Below are 25,653 nucleotides of genomic sequence, written 5' to 3'. Positions count from 1 at the left end.
AGGGACAAGCACAATTTGGCATGAACAACCTAAAAACTCACTTCAGGCCACCCCGTAACTGCTGAATCACAATTACAACAAAAATGAAAATGAAACATTGCCCAGTATCTTACTACAGAATTCGATCCAAGTTCCTTTGTGTATAAGAAATTAAGCAGGACAGGCGGCTGTTAATCATTCAATAAGAAAGGATAGAAACTATGGCTTACCCACATTTTTTTAATGCTGTGATCTCTATAGCTTTCAGCACAGTACTCAACAAATATTTGTTAACAGAATAGCTAAATTAAGCTCTCTTTGAAGCACATGGCAATGGTTCATCATCCTGAAAATCGAGGGCATTATTTTTGAAATTCAACACTACGTCCAATCCTCCTCTTGGCCTAACTTTTCCCTTCCAGCCTTTAACACGGGCTCCTTGGTATGGAAAGAGCTCCGAGGAACAGCTACCTGTAAGTGACTGTGGGCCATCTCAAGGCCTGTGAGCTCCAGGGTTTCTCAGAAGCCACTGCATTTAACACAGCTCCTACTCAGACCCTGCCACGCTCTACACAAACAACCTCTAGCGCCCAGTGAGTGTGAGACATGGCTTTCCGGCTCTGGTGACCAGAGTATCCTTTGTCTTTCGATTCTGTGCCTCCACAACTGAATCCAGATCATCTCACTGGAATGGTTCATCATGAATGCATGGACTGAATTTTTTTTTTAAAAAAGAAGTCTCTATCATGTAAAGCATCCTATCTCCATCACTGAAATCCAATTAGACTGTTAATCATGCTGGGAAACATGCTTCAGGAGTATTCAAAACACATCTGTCCCTCACATGCTAGGGGAAAAGGCAGCTGAGATAGAGAAGGGAACACCAAGAAGAGAACTTCGGGAGGACCCATTCGGGTTGAAAGATGCGTGCCGAAAGTAGACTATAGACTGAACATGATGGGCACACAATACCTCTATTGCAAACTACAACACCCAAAAGGAGAGAGAACAAAGGGAATGCCCTGCCACAGAGGCAGGGTGGGGTGGTGTGGGATGGGGTGGGGGTGGTGAGAGGGATACTGGGATCATTGGTGGAGGTGAATGGGCACTGGTGGAGGGATGGGTAAACGATCACTGTATGAGTGAAATGCAAACACAAAAGTTCATAAGTTTATAACTGTACGTCACAGTGATTCTCAAATAAAAAATAATAAAAAAACACATCTGTCCCTTAGGAAGTACATATATGTATTTGTGGGGATAGGTTTCACTCAACCTTTGGCATATACAAATCCTACTGCCTGGGGACAGGGAGCTGGCTCCAAGGGTCCTGAATCACATGGTTGCCAGCACTGCCAGGAGCGACCCTAATATCAAGATAGAGCATGGCCCCCTCTACATATACACCAATTTTTAATTAAAATCCTGATGCTTACTCCAACTATATTCTGAACTGATAAAAGCAATTAAAAAGCATGTTTAAGACTTTACAATAATTTCTAAAGTTGAAAAAAAAAAAAGTCCTTACTTGAGTTGAGTAGCTTTCGGACAAAACTGCAGTCGGTCGAAATCTTTAGATGGTAAAAAAAGAACCAGTTATTACTCATGACTCGTCTTGAGCAAACCATTTCTTTGCCAGCAAAGTCGCCCCAAGCGATAAAGCTCTTACCGAGTCCACATTCCCCTATTGCCACGACTTTCCCCTTGTTGTTCTCAGCAAGATTCAGCAACTCCATCAAGTAATGATCAGGATCATTCTTTTCAAATTCATCACATCTTGTAGGATGGCATCCAACGGTACTAAAGAACATATCTGACAAAATGATATCAGGATACTTTCAAAATATGTTTCTATTTAATGTGCAAAATGACTCTAAGTTATTCAATGGGTTAATTTGTGGGTGAGAGAGAGACTTCCCAAGTGGTGCTCATGGGGTCCAGGGCCCCTCTTGGTGGCTCTCAGCCAACCAGGCTAGAAGTCGAATAAGGGGGCTCCAAGGATGCTGTGGAGCCCAGGCCCTAATACGGTATAGCGGGCCCCCTGCGCTCCCTGGTAGTACTTGGGGGTCACTAGAACCACACACAGTTGAGGTCTGGGGCCTCCAAAATTATACTCAGTGACCCTTGGTGGCACTCTGTGGTCCAGGGATCAAACCAGAGGTTGGGTACATGCATCCTGATTATATTTAAGTAGGGTGCTTGTCTTGCACAAGGCCGACCCGGGTTCGATACCTCCATCCCTCTCAGAGACACTGACAAGCTACCGAGAGTATCTTGCCTGCATGGCAGAGCCTGGCAAGCTACCCATGGTATATTCGATATGCCAAAAACAGTAACAAGTCTCACAATAGAGACGTTACTAGTGCCCACTTGAGCAAATCGATGAACAACGGGATGACAGTGCTACAGTGCAGTGCTAAGTATTCAAATGGCTGGAACTGCATTTGTTAATCCCATAAAATGTTGTGATACCTTAACAAAGCAGGATATAAATATAAAAACTGTCTCAATGAAATAATAAATTCATTCAAATCTTCCCAAAGCTTGGTATTTACTGAGTCTTACAGAATGGAAAATGAAACATTGACATTTACAACTTTTCATTAAAAATTTACTCATTTTCCATTGTTTTCCAGTACTGGTAAAATTTTGGAATTATTGCTTTACACCTCAGGATGTACCTGTACCTCACCATGAAAACTTGAGCGCCATCCTCATGATCGAAATGTTTGCCTCTGCCCTTTCCTCCCACCTGCCCCTCTCTGGCTTATGTTTCTGAAATCATTTCCTGGAAGAATGAAGTGTCATCACCTAATTTTATCTTTCATCACCAGTGTTCCTGTGACTTTTGTTTAATGTCTGTTTGAGGGCCACACCTGAGGCAGTGCTCAGGGCTTACTCCTGGCTCTGCACTCAGGGATTAAGACTTAACAGTGCCCAAGGGACTCTATGGGGCGCAGGGGATTGAACCCGAGTAGCTGCATGCCAGGCAAATGCCCTACCCCTGTACGATTGCTCCAACTCTTGCATTTTATGCTTTTAAATAAGACTGTTAAATGTATTTTAAGAGGTGGATGAGAGGTTCGTTTTTCTTATGAAAATAAGGCTCACTCAGAGGCTGAGACGTCACTGACTTTTGTTATATGGAACACAGAGCTGGAGAAGTGGTACACGGGGCAAGGTGGGTAGGTGCTTGCCTTGCATCCTGCTCACCCCGCATTGATCCTTGGACCACTCCTAAGCACATTACCAGGAAGACCCTGTGAGCGCTGCTAGGTGCCTCCCACTCCACACACACACACACACACACACACACACACACACACACACACACACACACACTGTAGGGGAACACAGAAGAGAATCAGAAGAGCTTTGTGGGGAGGCCCTGGTGCTCATGGCTGTGTGTGCAGCTGCAGTCTGCAGCGCTGTGACATCGTGACGCCAAGGTACCCGGAGAAGGGCGGAGGAGGATGGGATGGCTGTTTCCGTCTCGGGGGACTATGCTGGGCAGTGCGTAGTAGCCCAGGGTTACACCCGGCAGTGCTCAGAGTGTGACGTGGGGCTGGAGCCGAGGCCTCCAGCCTGCAAAGCACGTGCTCAGGAGGTTGAGATGTTTTCAGGCCCAAGGTCAGAGAACTTTTTAAGAAGCGTAGCCAGGGCCTGGGGATAGCCCGGCGGTAAAAAGCACCTGCCAGGCCAGCCCGAGCCTGTGCATCTCACCTCCCAGGGCCCCCAGCTGTGCGCTGGGGCAGCCGCAGCTTGGCTGTGTGGGCCCTGGGCACTGGAAGTGTGCGCGAATTCCAGCACACCTGGGCCAGATGTGTGCAGGCATCAGAGTTTAAAAAAAAAAAAAAGGTGGGAGGAGGAAGAACAGATGATGCCGAGTTCCTGTGTGGGTGTGGCCCCAGCACCACTGGCTGTGCCCCTGTGGGTCGCTCAGGAGCAGAGGCCCCAAACACCCCAAATAGAACCAAACCCTCGGGTCCTGTGGTTGAGAAGCTCCAGGAGTGGCCCTGAATCCCCTGAGCACTGTTTGGGAGTGCCCCTAAGCCCCTGTGTGATAATCCTGCCCCTAGAAAGCACTGCAACTAAGAATATGTGTGAACCAGGTGTATCTCACACACACCGTCCCCCCGGCCCCCACCCACCACTGTGTGTGCACAACTGAAGTGTGAGAACCCAGCAAGCAATTCAATTGTGTGCAAACACCACAACCTTGTGTGTTTGTGTGTGTGTGTGTGTGTGTGTGTGTGAGAGAGAGAGAGAGAGAGAGAGAGAGAGAGAGAGAGAGAGAGAGAGATTCCCTGGGCAGCACAACACAACCAAGGAAAATAAAGTGTGAGGGAGGAGGAGATCTGTGTGGAGGTAATACACAACATTCTTCAACGCTTCAGAAGTTCCTGGGACGAGGATGAATTTAAGACTTTCCTTGCGAAAGAAAAGGCTGCCTGTGGAACCTGAAGTATGCATGTCACCAAGATTTCCATTAAGAAATACTCTAAGCAGGGCAGGAGGGATAGTCCAGCGGTAGGGCACTTGTCTTGCACACGGCCAACCCAGGATGAATCCTTGGCACCCCAAATTATCCTCCCAAACCTGCCAGGTGTGATTCCTGAGCACAGAGCCAGCAGTATGCCCTGAGTACCACCAGGAAGGCCTCCCCTCATTTGCAAAACTTTTTAGCATGTAGCATATGAGACATGCAAAAAAAACTTAGATGAAAAACAGGCAACAGAGTCATTTATGTAAATAGTAATTCTTCAGCAATCACTAAGGCTGGAGCGATATAGCACAGCAGTTAGGGCGTTTGCCTTGCATGCAGCCGACCTGGGGTTCGATTTCTCCGTCCCTCTTGGAGAGCCCAGCAAGCTACCGAGAGTATCTCACCCGCATGGCAGAGCCTTGCAAGCTACCCGTGGCATATTTGATATGCCAAAAACAGTAACAACAAGTCTCACTATGGAGACATTACTGGTGCCTGCTCGACAAATCTACGAGCAACGGGATGACAGTAATTTGGGGAGATTGGGCGACACCAAAATTAATATAATTAAAGTGTGTTTATCCTCAGCTCTAGAGGAAAAAAAAATACTTAGCAATCACTTGCAAAACTGTAAGTTTAAATAAATGTGAATTAAACAAGAATACATAAGGGACTCTTTTCGTTACTGGAATTCCTAGGTCCTGAACAGTACATGATATACTTTATATCATATAAACATTTATCTTATTTAATAAATGCTGCTTTCCAACTTGAGTTTTAAAAGCAGATAAAAGGTCAGAGAGATAGCACAGTGGGTGAGGTGCTTGCCTTGCATGTGGCTGACCTCGATCTGACCTGAGGCATCCTATATGGCCCCCTGAGCTCACCAGGAATGATCCCTGAGCACAGAGCCAGGGGTAAGCCCCAAGCACTGCCAGGTGTGGCTCAAATTCCAAAAAATGAAAGTTGTTTTTAATATTCAAATAAAAAAATAAAAAGCAATATATAATATATATGGACTGGAGCAATAGCACAGCGGGTAGGGCGTTTGCCTTGCACTCAGCTGACCCAGGTTCAATTCCTCCATCCCTCTCGGAGAGCCCGGCAAGCTATCAAGAGCATCCTGCCCGCATAGCAGAGTCTGGCAAGCTACCCGTTGCGCATTCAATATGCCAAAAACAGTAACAAGTCTCACGATGGAGACGTTACTGGTGCCCACTCGAGCAAATCGATGAACAATGGGGCTACATTGCTATATAGTATATATTTACACACACACATATATATACATATTTTAAATTCTTTAACACACATACAAAATTCTACATCAGGAATATGTAAGGTTAAATAACCTGATGAATTTCTCATCAACTAAAATCAAGTATCTAATACACGAATGGGAATTTATATGCACCTTATTCAAATACAACTAAAATTAGTTTATTTTCCTGTTGTTGCTATAATCACGATCCACTGTGTTGTACCTGAAAGCAGTTTTCAGAAAGACTTCTTCAAAATAACTTAATTCGTATTTTTTTGTAAAAGTAATATGAGGGTACCATTTGTTTGTGCCAAATGCAGAGCATCTTTACTGTCTTGGAGACTTCCTCCTGTAATCATAAACTGAAAGAGAGAGGAGTGAAATAAGCATCAGGTTTCCCTCACATGCTGTACTGCAGCTTCCCCCACCCCGTCCCCAAACCCACAGGATTAAACAGGATTAAAGATTCTAACACAACCTTTTCAAAGTTCAATTGAATGATCATCTCCTCACCTGAGGTGTCCCTGAACATTTGCGTGCATGTGCACGCGCGCGCGCGCTCGCGCACACACACACACACACACACACACACACACACACACACACACACACAGAGTCTATCATACAGCAGAATTTGTCACACTACCCAACATTGTGTATAGACAGATCTGCTCTCCGGTTAGACTATTAGTTCCTTTAGGTCAGAGCTCAGGTTTAGAAAGACTGAATGACAAGACCTCCAAATTTAGAATTGTGATCACCTAAATTAGTAATTCAGTCTCCAAGCGTGGTCCTAGGATCCCAGGGGCTATATGAGATCAAAACTACGTTTTTTTCTTTTATTATTGAATCACCATGAGATACAGTTACAAAACTTTCATGTTTGAATTTCAGTCATACAATGATTGAACACCCATCCCTCCACCAGTGCACATTCTCCACCACCAATGTCTCCAGTGTAACTCCCCACTTCCAACCCTCCCCATGCCTCTATGGCAGACAATTTCCCCCATAGTCTCTCTCTACTTTTGGGCATTATGGTTTGCAATATGAATACTGAGAGGCTATCACATTTGGTCATTTAGCTACTTTCAGCACACATCTCCCATCCCGAACAATTCCTCCTGCGTTGGTGGTATAGTGGTTAGCATAGCTGCCTTCCGAACGATTCTTCCAACCATCATTCACTCAATGATCCCTTCTCTATTCCAGCTGCCTTCTTCCCCAGCTCAGAGACAGGCTTCGAACTATGGAGCAATATTCCTGGCCGTTTTATCTATTGTACTTGGGTGTCAGTTTCATATTATTTCTTTTATATTCCACAAATGAATAAGTCATTCTATGTCTGTCCCTCTCTCTCTCTCTCTCTGACTCATTTGATACTCTCCATGACCATCCATATATAAGCAAATTTCGTGACTTCATCTTTCCTAACAGCTGCATAGTATTCCACTGTGTAGATGTTCCAAAGTTTCTTTAGCCGGTCGTCTGTTCTATGGCACTTGGGTTGTTTCTAGACAGAACTACTTTCATGACAACACTGTGACCATTTGTCATTTTCACTCTAATTCTGTCACAAGTGTGCCATGAAGCATTCCAGAGGTGAGGTCATGGCAAAGTAACCCCAGAATCAGATCTGGCAATTCAGTGCTCTTCTATCAAAGTAGATACTGGTAGGAAAAAAAGTGCACCTTTCCACTCATGGAGTTAGAAAATCTCTCTTTCTTTTCTTTTCTTTTCTTTTCTTTCTTTCTTTCTTTCTTTCTTTCTTTCTTTCTTTCTTTCTTTCTTTCTTTCTTTCTTTCTTTCTTTCTTTCTTTCTTTTCTTTCCCTCCCTCCCTCCCTCCCTCCCTCCCTCCCTCCCTCCCTCCCTCCCTCCCTCCCTTCCTTCCTTCCTTCTGTTTTTGAGCCATATACCAGGCAGTGCTCAGGGACCCATATGGGGTGCCAGGAACCATACAGAGCAGCACCTTACCTGTACCATTACCAGCCCTGAAAATACTTTTCATAAAAACATTTTGGGTTTTGGTTCTGTGCTGTAGCTGGCAGTGCTCAGGGGCTGCTCCTGGCTCTGTGCTCAGGGATCACTCCTGGTGGGTTCAGGGAACCATATGGAATGCTGGGGATCAAACTCAAGTAGGCCACATACAAGGCAAGAGCTCTACCCACTGTACTATCATTCTGATCCCCCATAAAAACATTATTAATGTTATAGTAAGGTTTGTTGTTTTATACAGATTACTAAATATTTAATTTTTTATTTTTCATATAGTGTGTGCATATATATGTGTGTATGTATATAAATTTATATAAAACCTTTCTGGGCTTTTATTTTATTATTAATAATAAAATATAAAGGAATTCAGGGACCAAAAGATTTGAGATCACTAGGTTAATGTACACTGAAATCTTCGTAGGGAAATGTGTGGCTCCTGGAAAAGGAGCAAGCCTCTAGAGTCCCCCAGATGATGAGACTGCTACTTGTGTTAATCTGATAAAATTATGCGGGGGGTGGGGGGGTGAGGGGGGGAAGGGAGGGGACTGGACACTGCAGGGGGGCGGAGTGAACAGTACAGGGGTTAAAGAGCTTGCCTGGCATGTGGCCAACCCAGGCTTGATCCCAGGCACTACATAGGGTCCCCTCAGAGCACCGCCAGGAGGGACCCCTGAGCACAGAACCAGGATGGAGCCCTGAGCACCACCATGGATGTATCAGGAATTTGTTGTGCTGCTTCCAAGTTCTGTTCTAAAAATCGAAATTGCTGATTAAATGAGTTCTGTACTCTCCAACTTTGAAGAATTTGACACAGAGTTTCATTTGCTTAGAACTCTCAAAAAATAGGGATATTGTTGATAAATCATTACTGTACAAATACCTTCTCACTGAAAGAGAGAGAGAGATAGAGAGAGAGAGAGAGACGGACAGACAGAGGAAAAGTGCCTTCCATAGAGGAGGTGGCCGGGGGCAGGAGGCAAACTGGGGACATCTGTGCTGGGAAATGTGTATGGTGAAGGGACGGGTATTGGAACACTGTGTGACTGAAACTCAGCCATGAACAACTTTGTAACAGTTTATCTCACAGTGATTCAATTAAAAATAAAGTAGTTGGAAGCAAACTGAACTTGAAATTTTTTTTTTAAATCTATTATTTGAAATGGCCTACCTATACCTATGGCATAAAATAACTAAAGTTATAGTCACGTGACTTTTCAAGGACTGCTTGAATGTAAAAAATGCTAAATTATGCTATAAAATATATTGAAAGTTATTTCTTAAGACATCTAACTACTCAGATAGGGTTTTAAAAACTTTCAAGACACTGGTACACTATTACCAGGCACCACCACATAACTCAGTTTAAAAAAAAAAAAAGAAATCTGAAGAGTAAAACAAACAAAAGCGTTACCTTTTTAACACCAATCTGGACAGCTCTCTGCACCACATCCTGTAAGTCATCTGTAAAAGACAACCTCTGCATTAAGAAAACCCGATCAACAAAAAACCCACTTAGCTAAAATTTAGTTATTCCATCCTGAACGAAAGATACAAGATAAGCACATGTGCTGAATCAAGGCTAGCTGGTGAGTACTTACCCTTAACGAGAGAGCTAGTGAGCAGGTGAGTGGGCTCAAGGCTGGGCTGCAACGTGCAGATCGCCCCTGCCACCCCCCCACCCCCCCGCCCCCCGCCTCACACGCATGGTCCTCTCTGTGCTGCCAAAGAGGGCCCCTGAGCACTGCACCATGAGTAGCCACTGAAGACCACCAGGTAAAATAAACTCATGCAGAGCAAACCTCATAGACTTAGCCCATTTATTTTCATTTTCATTCTATTGACTAAAGTGGGGGGGGGGAATAAAATCATGAGGTTTAAACTAGGATGAATTCACTTAGTACAATTTAGTCACTTGCCCTAAAGCTGAAAATGATACTGTTTTTCTTACTGATTTTCTTAAATCCAATGCTTTTTCTTCCTGGCTTTCTTATGATTAGGTTTTCAGAATATATAAGGAAATGTCTCCTAAAACATGCCTTGTGTAATTTTCAGGGAATGTTCTTTGCTGTAATTACTGCCACACAGAGAAAGGATAATTTTCATTTTCCTGGTAGCTATCTTTTGCTTCTCCCCCAAATTCACTGTTAAGCAATAATAAAGTTTTCAGGGAGATCAATAGTAAAAGCATTAGACTCTGCGAGGACTACGATACATAGCAAAATTAAGCAATTAGAACACAAACATTCATCAATCCCATACTTATACTTAGTATGTAATATTAGAATTGAGTTACTATTACTTCTTGAGTATCTAAAGCTTTCTTTTAGACAAAAATACCGGGGGGGAGGGGAGTGCTGGAGAGATGGTATAGGGGATAAGGCACTTGCTTTGTATGTGGCAGCCCTGGCTCAGTTCCCTGTACATGTTCTCCAGGAGAGCCAGGAGTGACCCCTGAGCACAGGGCCGGGGCAAGGCCCACATCAACATATCACTGGAGAACCTGTATTAAGCAGGGCGAAACCTCTATTAAGCAGGTTTGCTTGATATTATGAACCTGAGTAATATTAACTCACATTACTAATCTTAGAACTTATTTCATGAATACACACACACACACACAGAGTAATCTATGTCATAAAATATGAACTTCACTAAATGCCACAAAGGTAAGAAAAAAAGAAGGTCATGTCCCCAGCATCCAGGTTGGGGCCAGAGAGGTACTCAATGGGCTGCACAGGTTCTGTATGCAGGACATCCGGGTTCAATCCCCAGCACTGCACGGTCCCCTGAGAACTACCTGGAGCTATCCCCGAGCCAGGAGGAGCTCCTGAGCACTGAATCAAAGGCAAACAATCAAAAGGTTTAATTGTGCTGTGTTCCACATATGCAACACATTTAAAACATTATCTAAACAAGTGCGACTTCTAACAGCCAACAGGTCCGTTTCTTCCTTCACTTTTGCCTCCTATCACCTGGGGTTACCTTCTCGTGTGGCCTGCTGGAATGTGCACCCCCCCATCACCCAGAACCACCAGCCGGAGTTTCCTGGCTGCCTTTACATAGTAACCAGTATTTCTTGACGGGCTCGCTGACAGGAGAAACGGCGCTTTCAGACGCTGGTCAGTGCCATTTCCTGCTTAGTCACCTCAGCCAGCACACGCCACGCTGCTTCGGGCTCAGCTTGTGGGGACAAACTGGGAGGAAGTGTGGTGGGGCCCCACATTTCCTGCGGACACCCAGGCCCTGCAAGGTGGGATGACAAGGGCAGGCGGGCAGTGGAACATGGCCGCGGGACTCTCACTGGCCCTCTGTCACAGCTGACCACGTTTCGGGGAATGTATATACACGTTAATCTCTGCAGTGCAGTAATCAAACCCGTACTCACATGTGCAAGTGCTATCACCCAGCCCCATCCTGGGCCCTGAGAGTTTTCCCTGATGCTCACCTGTGACTTCTGAATTATGTATCCCCACAGCTTAAAAGACTAAATGAACATCAACTGAGAGTTGGCTCTGGTGCATATGGCTTAAGTTAATACTTCGCTGTAAGGAGTTATAGACATAAACGCTCACAGCTCACGGTGTCAGCAATGTAGCTTATGTGTGCTCCACTTGGTTTATAGTTGATCTGAGACAGTTCTTAGTATTGTAAGTGTAGAAGTAGGTTACACTTTTTAAAACTGACTTGGGGCAGAAAACATGTCTTCACTGAGAAATTATTCACCTTAAACAGAGAAAGACTGGGGCTGGAGCAATAGAACAGCGGAGAGGGCATTTGCGTTACACACAGCCAACCCGAATTCGAGCCCCAGCATCCCATACAGTCCCCCTGAAGACTGCCAGGAAGGAGGAATTCCTGAGTACAGAGCCAGAAGTAACCCTGAGCATTGCCAGATGTGACCCAAAAAGCCAGAAAAAAAAGAGAGAGAAACATTTACCTTGATGCTTTTGAACTCCTCTATAAATTCCTCTGAACATAGGATCTGTCAGGTTGATGCCAATATCTATGAAGAGCAAAAATAATCATTAAGAGCCTCTATTTGAAACTTCTACTTTAAATAAAAACCCTTGCTACTGCACCATTCATTCCTCCAACATTCTACTGGGCAAGTAACTTGGCATACAGAGATACACAAAGGGTGAGCAGGAGAGCTCAAGGCATGCAAGAGTCCCAGCACCCCTGACACTCCTGGGCACCCCTGGGGCCAGCCCAGGAGAGGAATCTGCACTGCCAGGTGTGTGCCCGAAACAAACAAATGAAAGAGTTCCAGTTCTCAAGGAACTCAGGGCAGACATGGGAAAGGTGGCCCCCTTAGCAAACCATCAGCCAACATAAGCAGTAGGCTCTGGGTAGGTACTGGGGTAGACAAAAGAGAAACAGGCCTAGAGGAGGTGGCAGGAAGGAATGGATCCTGCAGAGAAGCATAAGGTATGAGTGAGTCAACCGCAGGAGAAGGGAAAGTGCAGGGAGCAGGCACAAAGCGTCAGAGCCTCCCACAGGGCTGGAGGCTCACAGGCCCTTACGGCTGCTGGAGAGAGACAAGGGTGGCGAGGAAAGGCCAGGTGCAGCCGTGGGACAGCCACTCATCTTTAAACTACCAGAGCGGAGGCCGAGGGACGGTACACGGATAGGGCGCTTGCCTTGCACAGCCAACCCGGGTTAGATTCTCAGCACTCCCTACGGTTCTCCAGACCCCCCTAGGAGTGATCCCTGGGCACAGAGCCAGGAGTCAGCCCTGAGCACCCCTGGGTGCAGTCCCCAAACCAAGATCAATAAAATCAAACTCAAGAAACAGCAAGAAGTGCTCCTGGTGACATCTTTATAGAAAGGGGACAACAGAGCCAGGACACTCTGGTGGAGCCAAGCAAGGCCCCTGCTTGGCTATGAAGACGGCCTGAGTCAGAACAATGCCAGGCACGGGTTCCACCTCCCAGCTCTCTCCCGCAGGCCTGCATTTGTTCATTTTTGTCAACAAAGTGCAGCTTAGGAAGCTAAAGTGACAGTACAGAGGGTAGTTGTACTACAGTTGACAAGTTGTACCCTGCACACGGCTGACATGGGTTGGATCTCCGGCATCCAATATGGTTCCTTGAGTGATTCATTTTTTAAAAAATATTGCTTTGTTATTATTTTTATTTTGTTACTGAATCACAGTGAGATGCACAGTTACAAAGTTGTTCATGACTGGATTTCAGTCATGTAATATTCCAACACCCATCCTTTCACCAGTGCACATTTCCCACCACCAATGCCCCCAGTTCCCCTCCCACCTCCCGATCCCCTGCCTCTATGGCAGGCACTCTCTCACACTTTCTCTCCTGTTCCCTCCACCCCCCAACTCTTCTTTTGGGCATTATGGGTTTGCAAGAAAGATACTAAAAGGTTATCAGGTATATCCCTTTACCCCTGAGAGATTCCTGAGTGCAGAGCTAAGAGTAACCCCTGAGCACTGCCAGGTATGGCCCCAAAACAAACAATAACACCCCCTCCCACACACACACAGAAAAGACAGTGCAGGTTACAAGGAGACAGGCAGAGACGCACTGTGCCCACAGAGCAGAGGCTCGAAAAGGAGAGCAGATGGCTGCCCCTTCATCTATCCCATCACTGCCCGCCCAACACACATTATTGTCTGCATTAAAACTGAGTTGCCATGGCTGAAAAAAGCACTACCAGCATCTGCACTCACGACCATGGATGGTGCTGAATATCCTGCAGTGTACAGGAAAAATACGCCTCCTACATCTGAATACTCCCTTCACCCCTGCACCCCCACCCCTCCACACACACACCCCATCGTTGAAGAATCTTGCCCTAAGGAATAGGGAACAAGGGAAATAATAGCAGGTGAAGCCAAGCTGTAGTAACCCTGGTCGACAGAAATACCTTCCTCACAGATAACACGCACCCTTAAGACCAAAGAGAAGCTGCAGACTGCCGGGGTGCAGGGCAGGGGTGGGGGGTACACACAGCTGCCTGCTGACAGACCCCTCCAACCTCACTGCCACATTTCACTTATTCGTGGCATTTTCCCCCCACTCTGGTTTCTGCAGACGGCTGAGTGAGCTGCGTTCAGATCTTCAGCATTAAGCTGAAGCGAATGGGACAGGGAGGGCAAGAGAGCTGGCGGAGAGAATATTCCGGCCACTGGAGACAGCAAGAGAAAGGCACCATGCAGAAATCTTCAGCAAACTGGGACAGAAGGTGCGAGATGAGCTCGAGACTTTGAGGGGCTCCAGTAACCCAACAGCGACACACGCAGGCTCCGGCCAGCGGAGAGTGTGCTGGAAGGGCCGGTGTCACGAGAAATCAATGTCCACACATCTTCCCGGGCTTGTGGCAGCTGGAGGGTGTCCTGCTGAGGCCCCTAGGCAGAAACCACAGTCCTGGAAAACCCTGCCCCAGAGAGGCCTGGCGAACACCCAGTGCGCCCCTCACGGCCTCTCGGGCAGGCCGGGAGCTGAGACTCCTGTGTCTGCCCCGCGCCCCGAGTGCCCCATACCATGCACACAACCCAGGGAAAGATGAAAATGCAAAACTCCGGACATCTGAGCGCAATCTCTCACACGGCATATGGTCCCTCAAACCCTGCTGGGAGTTAAGGCCTGAGCACCAGCGAGTCTAGCCCCAAAGCCCAAACCCAAATAAAGTAAAATCTAAAATTCAAAATACAGCCTCTATTGGGCTGCAGCCATAGCACAGCGGGTAGGGTGTTCGCCTTGCACGCGGTCAACCCGGGTTCGATTCCCAGCATCCCATATGGTTCCCCCAGCACCGCCAGGAGTAATTCCTGAGTGCATGGGCCAGGAGTATCGCTGAGCATCGCTGGGTGTGACCCAAAAAGCAAAACAACAACAACAACAACAATATATGGTCTCTACTGAATGGACATCCACTTTCTACCGTAATAAAGTTGAATGTCATTAAGTCGAAGCATTTTGAGTTGCATTTTAAGTATGGGAGTATGGGAGCCAACTATAGTTTTCAAAAAAGAATTTTGGGGTGGGAGTAGGCTTAGAAGGCAGCACAAGAGGCTTTGGGGTCTAAATCAGTCCCAGAGGGGTAGGAGGGGGCAGTCATGGGTCACTGATCACCAATGACCACGAGATCACAAAGATTCTGCTTGTCTTCAGCCCCGTTTCCCCTTTGTGTAGCTAAAAATAAAAAATATATTAAAAAAAAACAGAATTGACTCAAATATTTAAGAAGGAAACTTTATGATACTCCTTCACCCCCACCATGCTCCTGGTTTGCTCTGATCTAACTTTAGAGCAATCTAAAGGCCAGGGAGATGGCTTGAAGGGTGGAAGCAGGGCAGGTCCTCACACAGAGCCCGGGGGTTCACCCCAGGACTGCCAGGGAGGGAAGAGAGCCAGGTGTGGCCCCCAAGGTCAACAAGGTTCAGGAGGAGTTTGGAGGCTCCGTGTATAACCCCTCTCCCGGTGGGACTCTCATCCCGACTGCAATGTGGCTAAACCCCGTACAGAGGCTACCTTGAGGCAGATAGAGGTCTGGCCCCTTCCTGGGACACAGCTTTCTTGTAGGACCTGTCCAGAGTAGGGCTCGGTGATCCGTCCCTGGAGGACCTGAGTTTCAGGGTCTCCTGCCCTGATGCGACCACCAATTTCTCCCTATCTGCAAGAATGTCCTGTGATGCAGGGCCCTTAGCCCTTTCCTATTGACACGTGACGTGCACGAAAGTGCATCATTCCTACTAGCACTGTTTCTATTCTTTTGGGTTTTATTTTTCCTGAAAGGCAAGTGCCTTAATGCCTGCACCGTCTCTTTGGTCCTGGGTGAAGGGCAGACACCTGATAAGAAATTAGAGAAGGGGTAAGGTAGGGCTCCCACCTAGGGATAGTCACTATCTTAAACCCAAGCCCAAGGCTGCCATTATAACAGTGGTTTCAATTTTTCATTAACTGTTCCGTGTACAACATGTTTATGGAAAACCTATTTGTCAAAGGTGGTGTTTTCTGGTTTCTGCTCCTGACACACTGGCATGCAGAGAACTTAGCAAAGTGGGTCACAAGGAAAAATTTTTTGTATTATGCTCAGGGATCATTGCTGGTGGAATTTAGGGGACTGTATGGGGTGCCAGGGAGTGAATGGGTTAGCCATGTGCAAGGCAAGTGCCCTGCCCACTGTTCTATCTCTCGAGCCCCTGCAGTTTTGTAAAATGTTTATTTGGAGGGGCGGGTGCGGTGGGGAGAGGTGTGCTCCCAAGTAGTGCTCCAGGGGCATCCTCTGTGGCAGTATGCGGGCCCCTGAAGTGCAGGCCGTGTGTGGGCTGGAAATGCAGCACTCCTCAGGCCCCGCAGTGTTAGGGCACTCTGGGTGATGCCTGATGCCTGACAGTGCTCATGGGGCCCTGTGCAGGCCAGGATGCACTCCAGCCCTCTGGGCGATGTCCCTAAGCCCAGGAAGGAGGTTCTAAGTGATGGCGAGTAAGATATTAACTTATCAGAATAATGATGTTACAAAGGTAGAAAGTAAAGTAGTGGGGCTGAGCGATCTAGTACAGAGGGTAGTGCGTTTGACTTGCATGCAGCCAACCAAGGTTCCATCCCCGGCTAATTCCTGAGTGCAGAGCCAGGAGTAACCCCTGCACACTGCCTGATGTGGCCCCCCAAATAAGCACACAAACAAAAGAGTAAAGATCTTACGTCTGTTATTTTTTAAAAAATCACCCAAAGTCAGTTTTTACGTGCCTCATTTTAAAATTAGGAAGGCTAGACTTGGTTCTTCAACCCTCTATTTTGGTTTTTGTTTTGGGGCCACATCTGGGAATGCTCAGAGGTACCTCCTGACTCTGCACTCAGGAATTACTCCTGGCGGTGATCATACGGGATGCTGGGCATCGGACCCACATCGGACCCTCATCGGCCGTGTGCAAGACAAGCACCCTACCCACTCTGTCTCTCAGCCCCTCCAATTTTCTTTGCAGTTGTGGACTGGCATCTATATGCATCCTGGTCCACTGACAAGTGCCCTACCCCAGGTGGTAGACCAGTGATCTTATGCCTTTAAACACCTGCAGACCAGCAGCGATCCACAAACCAGTGGTTGAAGACCACTGCTTTATTATTTTTATTATTTTTTTAAATTTTATTGAATCACTGTGAGATAGTTACAAGCTTTCATGTTTGCGTTACAATCTCACAATGATCAAACACCCATCCCTCCACCAGTGCACATTCCCCACCACCAATATCCCAGGTATACCCCCCCTTTCCCACCCTCCCCCTGCCTCCATGGCAGACAATATTCCCCATACTCTCTCTATACTTTTGGGCATTATGGCTTGCAACAGAGACACTGAGAGGAAGACACTGCTTTAAACTCTTAATACTGGTTACCTCACGAGAACAGGAGTGAACATCAGAAAGGGGGGAAAAACAAACAAAAATCTTATGTATTCTGATGGAAGTGAACTTAAGTCTGTAGCAGCATCTATTCTGAATTTCTTGAGCAATTTTCTCATCACCTGAACACTGAAACTTTATGTATTCTTTTGCTCACCAATTTATACTTCATTGGGACATTCACTGTACTAAGCCCTCTGGGAAGCAAAGATCTGCCTTCGAGCTGAAGAGCTAACTCAAAGGGCTAGGTACAAGCACTGCATGTTCAAGTCCCCAAGCTAGGGTCCCTGTATTGTTTGCCCCCAAAGCAACATCAAATACCCAGCACTGCTGTCCCCACATAGGGAGTGACCCCCAGAACCTTGAGAACTGTCAGAAAGGTCCACAAGAGTGAGCTCTTCAATTTCCTACACCAGCGGTCCCACTGCTGTCCTGCATTCTAGTCCACAGACTGGCAGTTCTAACCCAGGCAGTAGACCACAGGCCAGCACGGGTCTGCAGTCTGGAATGTTGGGTGAGAATGCCCAAATCTCCTATTAACATTTCACACTGAGCCTAATCAAAATGGATCACGCTACGCCTCCTGCGGTGCCAAGCAATCATACTTCCATTCACATTTTGGCTTTTACCTCAATTCTTTTTTTTTTAATTTTGCTTTTTGGGTCACACCTGGCGATGCACAAGGGTCACCCCTGGCTCTGCACTCAGGAACCACCCCTGATGGTGCTCAGGGGACCATATGGGATGCTGGGAATCAAATCTGGTTGGTCGCATGCAAGGCAAACGCCCTACCCGCTGTGCTATTGCTCCAGCCCCTTATTTCAATTCTTAAGCTATCTTTGACTGGCTCCTCTTACGGGCCCAAGTCACTCAGTCTGAATACAGCAGACAAAACTCCCATCTCTCTTCCTTTTTCCATTACCCCAGCTCAAGCTATGAAAACCTACTCTGCCTGAGGGTTGGGGGAGTGACAGCACAGCGGGTAGGGCACTTGCCTTGCACAGAGCCCACCGGGGTTGGATGCCCTGCACCCCATCTAGTACCCCAAACCGGCCAGGAGTGATTCCTGAGCAGAGCCAAGAGAAAGTCCTGGGCATCACCAAGCATGGATGCAAAACACAAAACAAACTCCTGCACCCCCAAAAGCTTCAGTACTCTCCGTTTTTGGGCAACCCCAAATAAGAGCTTTGGGGATTCCCTTATGGAGTCAGTCATAGGACCTGTCATTCCACACCTCAAAGCAGCTCTAGTCTTCACAAAGACAAGGCCCTAGGTTTGTCCCCGGCGGTACCTGGCCGGCACAGCATTCACTCAATGCATCCTTAGCTTTCCTTTGGGCCCAGAGAGCCTGGACTCGGGAAACACTCTGGTCCCAGATGGCAGAGTGCCCCCAGGTTCTCCCCAGTGCCGGGCACTCAGGGTTCTCCCCCTCGCTCCCCCTGCGGAGCCGTTGCACTCCAGCGATGCTGAATGAGCTAATGCTCTTGGCTAGGTAGCACCAACTCTTCGCTGGGAGCCCGCAGGGCGGGGATCGCTTCTCTATGCCCCCAGCGCCCCGGCCGGTGCCAGCTCCGTGGCTGCATCCCAGGTGCAGGAAACGAACACGATGGCCCGCGGGCTGTTGTATCCAGGGGGACACAGACGGGTCATTCAGCTTTGCTTCCTTTCCTACTGCATACAAAACAGGCTGAAAGGTGCATGCATCATCGCCGTCGGGCTCGTGCATTCACACAAATCAGCAACATCCAACCACGCACCACCAAGCACCTGCTCCAACCACGCACCACCAAGCCCATCGCCGCCCCCACGCGTCTCCCCGCCACGTTCCTCCCCGGCGTTCCCTTGAGGATGACCCTCAAGCCCGATCACCCAAGCCCCGGGCCCTCCGGCCGCGGGCAGCGACACCCGGCGGAGCAGCACTCGGGAAAGGACGCCGCTTACCCACGAACTTAAAGCGACTCATGACCGCGGCCCGCCCGGGCTCCTCCGGCGGAAGCGGAAGTGACGCACCGCCCCCACCCCCGCGCTTCCGGCCTGGGCCGGCCCGGTTCCCGGCAGCCCCCGCGGCGGCGGCTGAAGGTGAGCCGGGCCGTCATGGCGTTCTCGGCGCCGGCGGCGTACCTGACGCACCAGCAGAAGGTGCTGCGGCTCTACAAGCGGGCGCTGCGCCACCTGGAGTCGTGGTGCATCCACAGGTGGGCGAGGCGGGCGGCGGCGGCCGGCCTCGGCGACCTTCCCGGAGAAGGCCGGGAAGGGCCCTGCCCAGAAGGACAGGCCGGGGACGCCGGCCACGGGCGTCGCGCCTCCCGCGCCGGGGTGGGCGCCTGCCGCGGGCACGGGGCGCGCCGGGCAGCGAGGGGTCGCCGGACAGCGGGGGGGCTCGCCGTACTGCGGGAGGCTGCCAGACATCGGGGGGGTTCCCGGGCAGCGGGGGGCTCTCCGGACAGCGGGGGGCTCCCGGGCAGCGGGGCGGCTGCCAAACATCGGGGGGCTCCCGGGCACTTGGGGGGCTCCCGGACAGCGGGGGGCTCGCCGGGCACGCCCAGGCCCGCGGAGCCGCGAGGCAACCGCAACCAGGGTGCGAGGGTGTCCGAGGGGCCCGGGCCTTGCCGCCTCCGTTTTGGGAAGCCGAGTTTTTGCTCGTGAGTGCCAGAGGCAGAAGCAAGAAGTGACCCCGGGGAAGTCTGGTCGCAAATCGAGGTGAATAACGGGTTAGGTCCGCAAGCGGAGTTCTCAAGGCTGGTCGCGTTTGCCTTTGGTTTTTGCAGAAGGTCACAGTAAGCAGTAGTCGGCAACTAGGGGGCCGAAGCAATGGTACAGCGAATAGGGTGTTTTGCCTTGCACGCTGCGGACCCGGGTTTGATCCTCGGGGTCCCCCGCGCACCGCCAGAAGTAACCCGTGAGCATCACCGAGTGTGACCTGAAAAGCCCCTCATCTCCCCAAAAGGCAGCTAATTACAAAGCGTCATCCTTCCGGGTCTTCCATCTGCTTTCTTGGGGAGGGGAGGGTTGGGCGTTTCTCCTGGTTCTCTGCGCAGTGTCCCTCCTGGAGGTGACTGGGGACCCTCCATGTGCTCCAGCCCATTGAGCTCTCAGTTCCCTTGCTGTACTTTTTAGCTTAATCCGGCCCCTTTTCATGACCTGCACATAATTTTCTCCCCATCTGACATGCTCCTCTCGGAACACAGATCTTTAAATGCTACAAGGTGCAACAAGGTCAACCCATCGGGTGGGTTGAAAACTTTACAGGGGTGACAGCCAAGCCTCCACTCCTGTCCCAAAATGAAGACAAAACCTTTGAAGGGAAACCCTGTAAGGGACAGAAAACAGCAGCATGGCGTGAGTGTCCTTGAAGCCTGGGTTGCATATATGTGATTACTGGAGAGTCACCTTGCTTCTCTTGCAGGAAGGTTCATGGTTGTAGAATTGTTTAAAGTGTCTTCCCCAATTTTTCTTTGCTTTTTTTCATTCCTCTCGACAGAATGTGCCATTAAGTTAATGGGTTCTTTTTCCTGACGTGAGCAGCTCATAGATTAACAGGAGAGGGACATGTAAACAAATCATGACAGAGAACATTGTCAGTCTTAGAGGAAGGACGTTTGAACCATCAAGAATTCTGCCTTATGGGCCAGAGTGATAGTACCGCTGGCAGGGCTCTGACCTGGCATGCAAGGGAATGGGGTTCAATCCCCAGTAGCACATGTGGTCCCCACAAGCCCTGCCAGGAGTGATCCCTCCGTGCAGAGCCAAGATTGAGCCCTGAGCACAGCTAGGTGTGACCCAGACAAAAGAATTCTAGTTGAACTGCATCTGGGATTATTGAAGTGCATAATCAACAGTGAACTCAGTGTTTTGATTTTATGTCATTGGGACCCTTCAACTGGCTTTGCTTGGGCACCAGGTAGTATGTTTTTGTGTCTTACCTTATTGGACCTTCAGGACAGCGTAAAGTAATAGATGCTGTTGTTTACACTGCTGTGGTGGCGAGGTATATACGGCCTGAAGACTTCAGCAGTGAGATGTAGTCTCAAGCACCTACTGTGAACTATGTAATCTAAATATTTCTAGGTTCCCTCTGGTCTGCCCTCGTGGTTGCCTGCTTCAGACCCTTCTCATTTGAATGAAAGTCTAAATGAACTCTGTCCACAGGTTCTTCTAGAACCTGGCTAAAATTTGCCTCAGAAAGTACAGCTCCTGTTGGTTACAATTTAAAGCCAGTCATTTAATCAAAGCAGCACTGTTTCCTCTAGTTGACCCTCCCTAATTTACCCTGGCATCTGCAGACTTTTGCAGAGTGCTTCGGGAGTCCAGGATTTGAGGGAATTTATATGCTGTCATTGAAAGAATGCCGAATGAGATTACTGTCAACAGCTATTGTTTTTTGCTGTTGACTGTTGACTATTTTAAAAAAAGGCTTTTTCAAGTCATTGGTTTTTTTTTTTTTTTTTTTTTTTTTTTTGCTTTTTGGGTCATACCCAGCAATGCTCAGGGGTCACTCCTGGCTTTGCACTCAGGAATTACTCCTGGCGGTGCTTGGAGGACTATATGGGATGCCGGGGATTGAACCCGGGTCGGCCGCATGCAAGGCAAATGCCCTACCCACTGTGCTGTCACTCCGACCCCTTTTTCAAGTCATTGTTGAAGGAGGTGGGGAAGGGAAGTGATGAGATGTATTTCATGGAGGTTTTTGAGACTTCTAAGTGTTTGGAGAACTCCTCCATCTAGAGAGATGGATGGTCAGACCATGACACTTCCCCAGCCGAGCAGCTAACATTTTTCTCTCCCAAATCATTTTGGAATAAGGGACAAGTACCGGTATTTTGCGTGTCTGATGCGAGCTCGGTTTGATGAACACAAGAATGAAAAGGATATGATGAAGGCCACCCAGCTGCTCAGGGCGGCAGAGGAAGAATTCTGGCACTGGCAGCACCCGCAGCCCTACATCTTCCCCGACTCCCCTGGGGGCACCTCCTATGAGAGATATGAGTGCTACAAGGTTGGTGAGGATAACGTTTGCTTCGCTCTCAAGCCTCAGCCCGAGAAACGCCAGATACCCTTTAGTGGTGGTGGGGGGCGGGGGGGGGGGGAGGCAGGGAGGTGCTTACGGATCACTCCTGGCAGGGTTCAGGGTCGTCTGTGTGCGAGGCAAGCACCCTAAGCCTGTTCTGTTTCTCTGGACACCACCCCTGCCCCGAGATCTTGCAAGAGATTTCTTTTCTGACACTGCCGCTGTTGGAGGGCTGAGGGCTGCACTCTTGTTCTCTCCCAGGTGACATTTGGACTCCCTGGGCCCACCTCTAAGGTTTTAGACACTTGGGGCAGAGTGCTAAATCACCAGTCGCTGCCACACTCTCAGGCATCCTCCTCCACCTCGGTCCTCCCAGCATTCTGCAAATCGTTGCTTTGTGTAAAGCATTATAAAAATGCCCCTGGATACGAGAATCTTTCCCCTCCGACAGGTTCCTGACTGGTGCTTAGATGACTGGCACCCCTCGGAGAAGGCGATGTATCCTGATTACTTTGCCAAGAGGGAACAGTGGAAGAAACTGCGGAAGGAAAGCTGGGAACGAGAAGTGAGTGTTCCCTGCATGTCACCACACACCTTGGCTCATGAACCGAGCTTTGAATTTGACTCCGGTGTTGCTCCCTGTGGGCAGAAACCCAGATTCTCCGTGTCTGATCTATACCCCTGGCCCTGGCTACCCCGGTAGACTTTTTATTTCATTTTATTTTTTTAGTTTTTTGGGTCACAACCAGTGGTGCTCAGGGGTTGCTTCTGGCTCTACACTTAAGAATTACTCCTGGCGGTACTCAGGGGACCATATGGAATGCCAGGGATTGAACCTAAGTTTACTTCATGGAAGGCACGTGCCCTACCCACTATACTACCTCTCTGGATCTGATTGAGATTTTTTTAAGACTCAGTCTTGCTGTGGTGTCGTGAATATATTGGAGTGGGCCAGAGAAGCAGAGGGACTGGTCGGGGATTGCTGTAGTTCAGTCACAGGGTGAGCTGGCTAGTGCACAGGTGGGTTTGCGGGTGGGAGCAGACTTCGCCGGAATGTAAAGGCTGAGGGGGGTGGAGAATTTCTGACACCACCGATGACTGCTGGGTTTCCTGCTTGTGTTTGCTGAGGGTGTTCATTGAGGTGGGGAAGACATTCAGGTGTTTAGTTTCAGCTGTTAATTTTAAGGCTGTTCAGTCTGAGATTCCATGCGGATGTCCATCAGGGACTCTGGCTGTAGGCGTTGTAAACTCAAGGGAGAGATTGGAGCTTAGGATGGATGGACACAGGAATGTATGTTATAGGTTCTCAGGGGCCATGGAAATAAATGTATGAGGGTATGAGAGAGAAGGTCAAGAAGCAAAATACCAGAGAGCCAGTTGGGAGGGGATTGGGGACCAGGAGGTGGCGGCTGCAGAACATGCAGCAAGGGAGACACAGACACAGATTGGGATCGAGTACGTCGGACAGAGCCTTAGAGAAAGCCATTCGAGGGGCAGCTGAAGTCGTCCTCGCTGGGAGTTGCCAGCATAGAGTGAGGAGGGCACCTTACAGCCCCGTATTTTGGCTTCAAGGAGTGACCTTGGCTAGTCTTTTGGGTATTTGCTTTCACTGGGAAGAGTTTGGCAAGCGGGGAAAAGAAGACAGGACGGGAGATGTCTCTTTAAGAGTTTGCTGAGAAGAGAAATGGGACTGTAATTGGGGCCAAGAGGTTATGTTAAATAACGCCTGTTAGGGTATGGAAGAATGATGGTTAACATTTGAGCAGGTGGATGGCTTGGGGGAAGCAGGGATGGAGGCCTTTGAAAGGCTTTCTTCCTCGTGAAGTAATACATGTGAATTAGTTTTGGTAGTGGGGGAGTGAAAGGTTTCAGTGGCTGCTCTCAGTTTTGTGAGGATTGTGAAATGAAAGGACAGTCCAGAAGTGGGCCCTGCATGTTTGGAGACTGGTAAAGAAGTGGGGATAGCTGTGGGGACAGAATAGACTTGCCAGATAGCAGAAGTGAGGCTGCCAGGTGATGTGAGTTGGGAACAAGTGTTCCAGCACCAGTGAGGACTTTTTCCCCCTTTAGTGATCCCAAACTGAATGCGCGCGCATGTGGGGGGGCGGGGACCGTGTGTCCGGGGACTCGATGGTGTTTAAGAAAGAGTATTCTACTGGAATCTGCTGAGTGGAGGAAGCGGAGGAAGTGAGGGAAGGGCCCAAGGGACTGGGACAGATGGCCGGGCCAGGTGGACAACCTCTGACCCAGCTGTCTTGGAGTTTCTGGACTCCGTTCAAGGGGCGTTCGAGCATTTGAGCTGGAAAGGGACACTTTGTGGAAAGTGGGTTGTCTGAATACGTACTTTGAAGGCTCTGTTGGTTCTGGTGGTGAGGTTCAGGCTGTGTTTCATAAGAGACAGCCTTTGGGTCTGCTGGTCTCTGTGCAGTTGATCGTGCTCACCTCTTCACTGAGTTCTGTTTTCCCACACGCTGCAAAAGCACGTGTGCATGATGCAGCCTGTGTTGACCGTGGCCCAGGAATAGGTTTCTTCTTGAGGAAGCTGCTGAAGATCATGGACCCAAAAAAGTGCATCTCTTAAGTCTCCTCTTTGAGACAGTGACCGGCCTGGAGCACCAGGGGGTGGTCAGGCAGCCACAACTCTTGTTTTACTCGGGATTCTAAGCCTTGGCAGGGTTGCCATTCAGAGATCTTGAACATGAGCATCCCTGCTGTGTGCATGAATGGAAGTTTCTTGATGCTTTGGGGGTGGGGGGGACTGTCACAAGGGAAACTAATTGCTACAGTTTTGCTTCATGAACAGGAAGGGGGCTGGAGGCTGGGAGGTGGGTTTCTCTTCAGCGTTGATGGTGTAGGAGTGGGCCGCCCTGAAGAACAGCTCTGGAGCTGAGGGGGGTGGCGGGTGCATATGGATGGAGCCTGTGTGGAAGTGAGGAACTCACCGTGTTCACACGACGCTGCCACACAGTCAAACAGAGCAGGCCACGATCCAGCCTTTTTCCAATCCTTCTCTCCTTGTCCTCTTCTAGATTAAGCAACTGCAGGAGGAAACCCCAGCGGGCGGTCCAAGAACGGAAGCTCTGCCCCCCGCGAGGAAGCAAGGCGACTTGCCTCCACTGTGGTGGCACATCGTGACCAGGCCCCGGGAGCGGCCCATGTAGAGGAGGGGGACGGCACCTCCCCAGCCATGCTGGCAAGTGGAGGGAGCTGCACGATGCATATATACACTTGCCCTAATAAAAATTACCTAACGTGTGGGCGTGGGTCTCATTCGTTCGGGGGTGGGGGGCGCAGCTCAATGCCAGGAGCCTCAAAAGACCTGGTTGTCTGGTTGTGACCTGTGGCTGTTCCTCTCCAGTCAAGCTGTTGGCACACCAGCAGTGAGATAGAGTTCCTCTTTACACTGCAGGCGTGAGTGGCAGCCGTGGCAGGAGTGCAGAGAACGGCTGGGACTACTGAAGACATCAGAAGGACTTGACAGTTTTCTTAGGTATCCACTGTGGGAATTTCAGTTGAAAGAACAGCTTGCCCTGAGCAGCATACATTCAGCAGATAATT

At 48.9% G+C, this 25,653-nt stretch overlaps 2 protein-coding genes across 4 annotated transcripts in view; one reads left to right on the top strand and one right to left on the bottom strand.

Moving 5' to 3' along the window:
* TATDN1 (TatD DNase domain containing 1) overlaps positions 1–19,079 on the bottom strand; it is a 37,394-nt gene extending 18,315 nt beyond the window's left edge. Inside the window, exons 1-6 of one of the 3 annotated variants that reach the window (XM_055129596.1) lie at positions 19,029–19,079; positions 11,660–11,725; positions 9,134–9,183; positions 6,025–6,088; positions 1,649–1,792; positions 1,508–1,550 (exon numbers count right to left, since the gene is read on the bottom strand). In XM_055129596.1, coding sequence (XP_054985571.1) covers positions 1,508–1,550; positions 1,649–1,792; positions 6,025–6,088; positions 9,134–9,183; positions 11,660–11,725; positions 19,029–19,050 — 389 coding nt within the window. In that variant the 5' untranslated portion in view covers positions 19,051–19,079. Of the gene's footprint in view, positions 1–1,507; positions 1,551–1,648; positions 1,793–5,949; positions 6,089–9,133; positions 9,184–11,659; positions 11,726–19,028 lie in introns of those variants that run through there. The other 2 variants (XM_055129597.1, XM_055129598.1) reach the window with 2 other exon arrangements.
* Positions 19,080–19,121: 42 nt separating this feature from the next.
* Positions 19,122–25,350, top strand: NDUFB9 (NADH:ubiquinone oxidoreductase subunit B9). The gene is made up of 4 exons (XM_004607633.2): positions 19,122–19,282; positions 21,891–22,083; positions 22,547–22,660; positions 25,125–25,350. Exons 1-4 carry the CDS (start codon positions 19,182–19,184, stop codon positions 25,254–25,256), a joined length of 540 nt encoding a protein of 179 aa, XP_004607690.1. The 5' UTR covers positions 19,122–19,181; the 3' UTR covers positions 25,257–25,350.
* Positions 25,351–25,653: the final 303 nt, after the last annotated feature.

Source organism: Sorex araneus, chromosome 2, assembly GCF_027595985.1.
Source record: "Sorex araneus isolate mSorAra2 chromosome 2, mSorAra2.pri, whole genome shotgun sequence".
In the NCBI taxonomy this organism is placed as follows: Eukaryota; Metazoa; Chordata; class Mammalia; order Eulipotyphla; family Soricidae; genus Sorex; species Sorex araneus.
The sequence above is the reverse complement of the archived record's forward strand: the minus strand, read 5'-3'. Positions and strand labels throughout refer to the sequence as shown.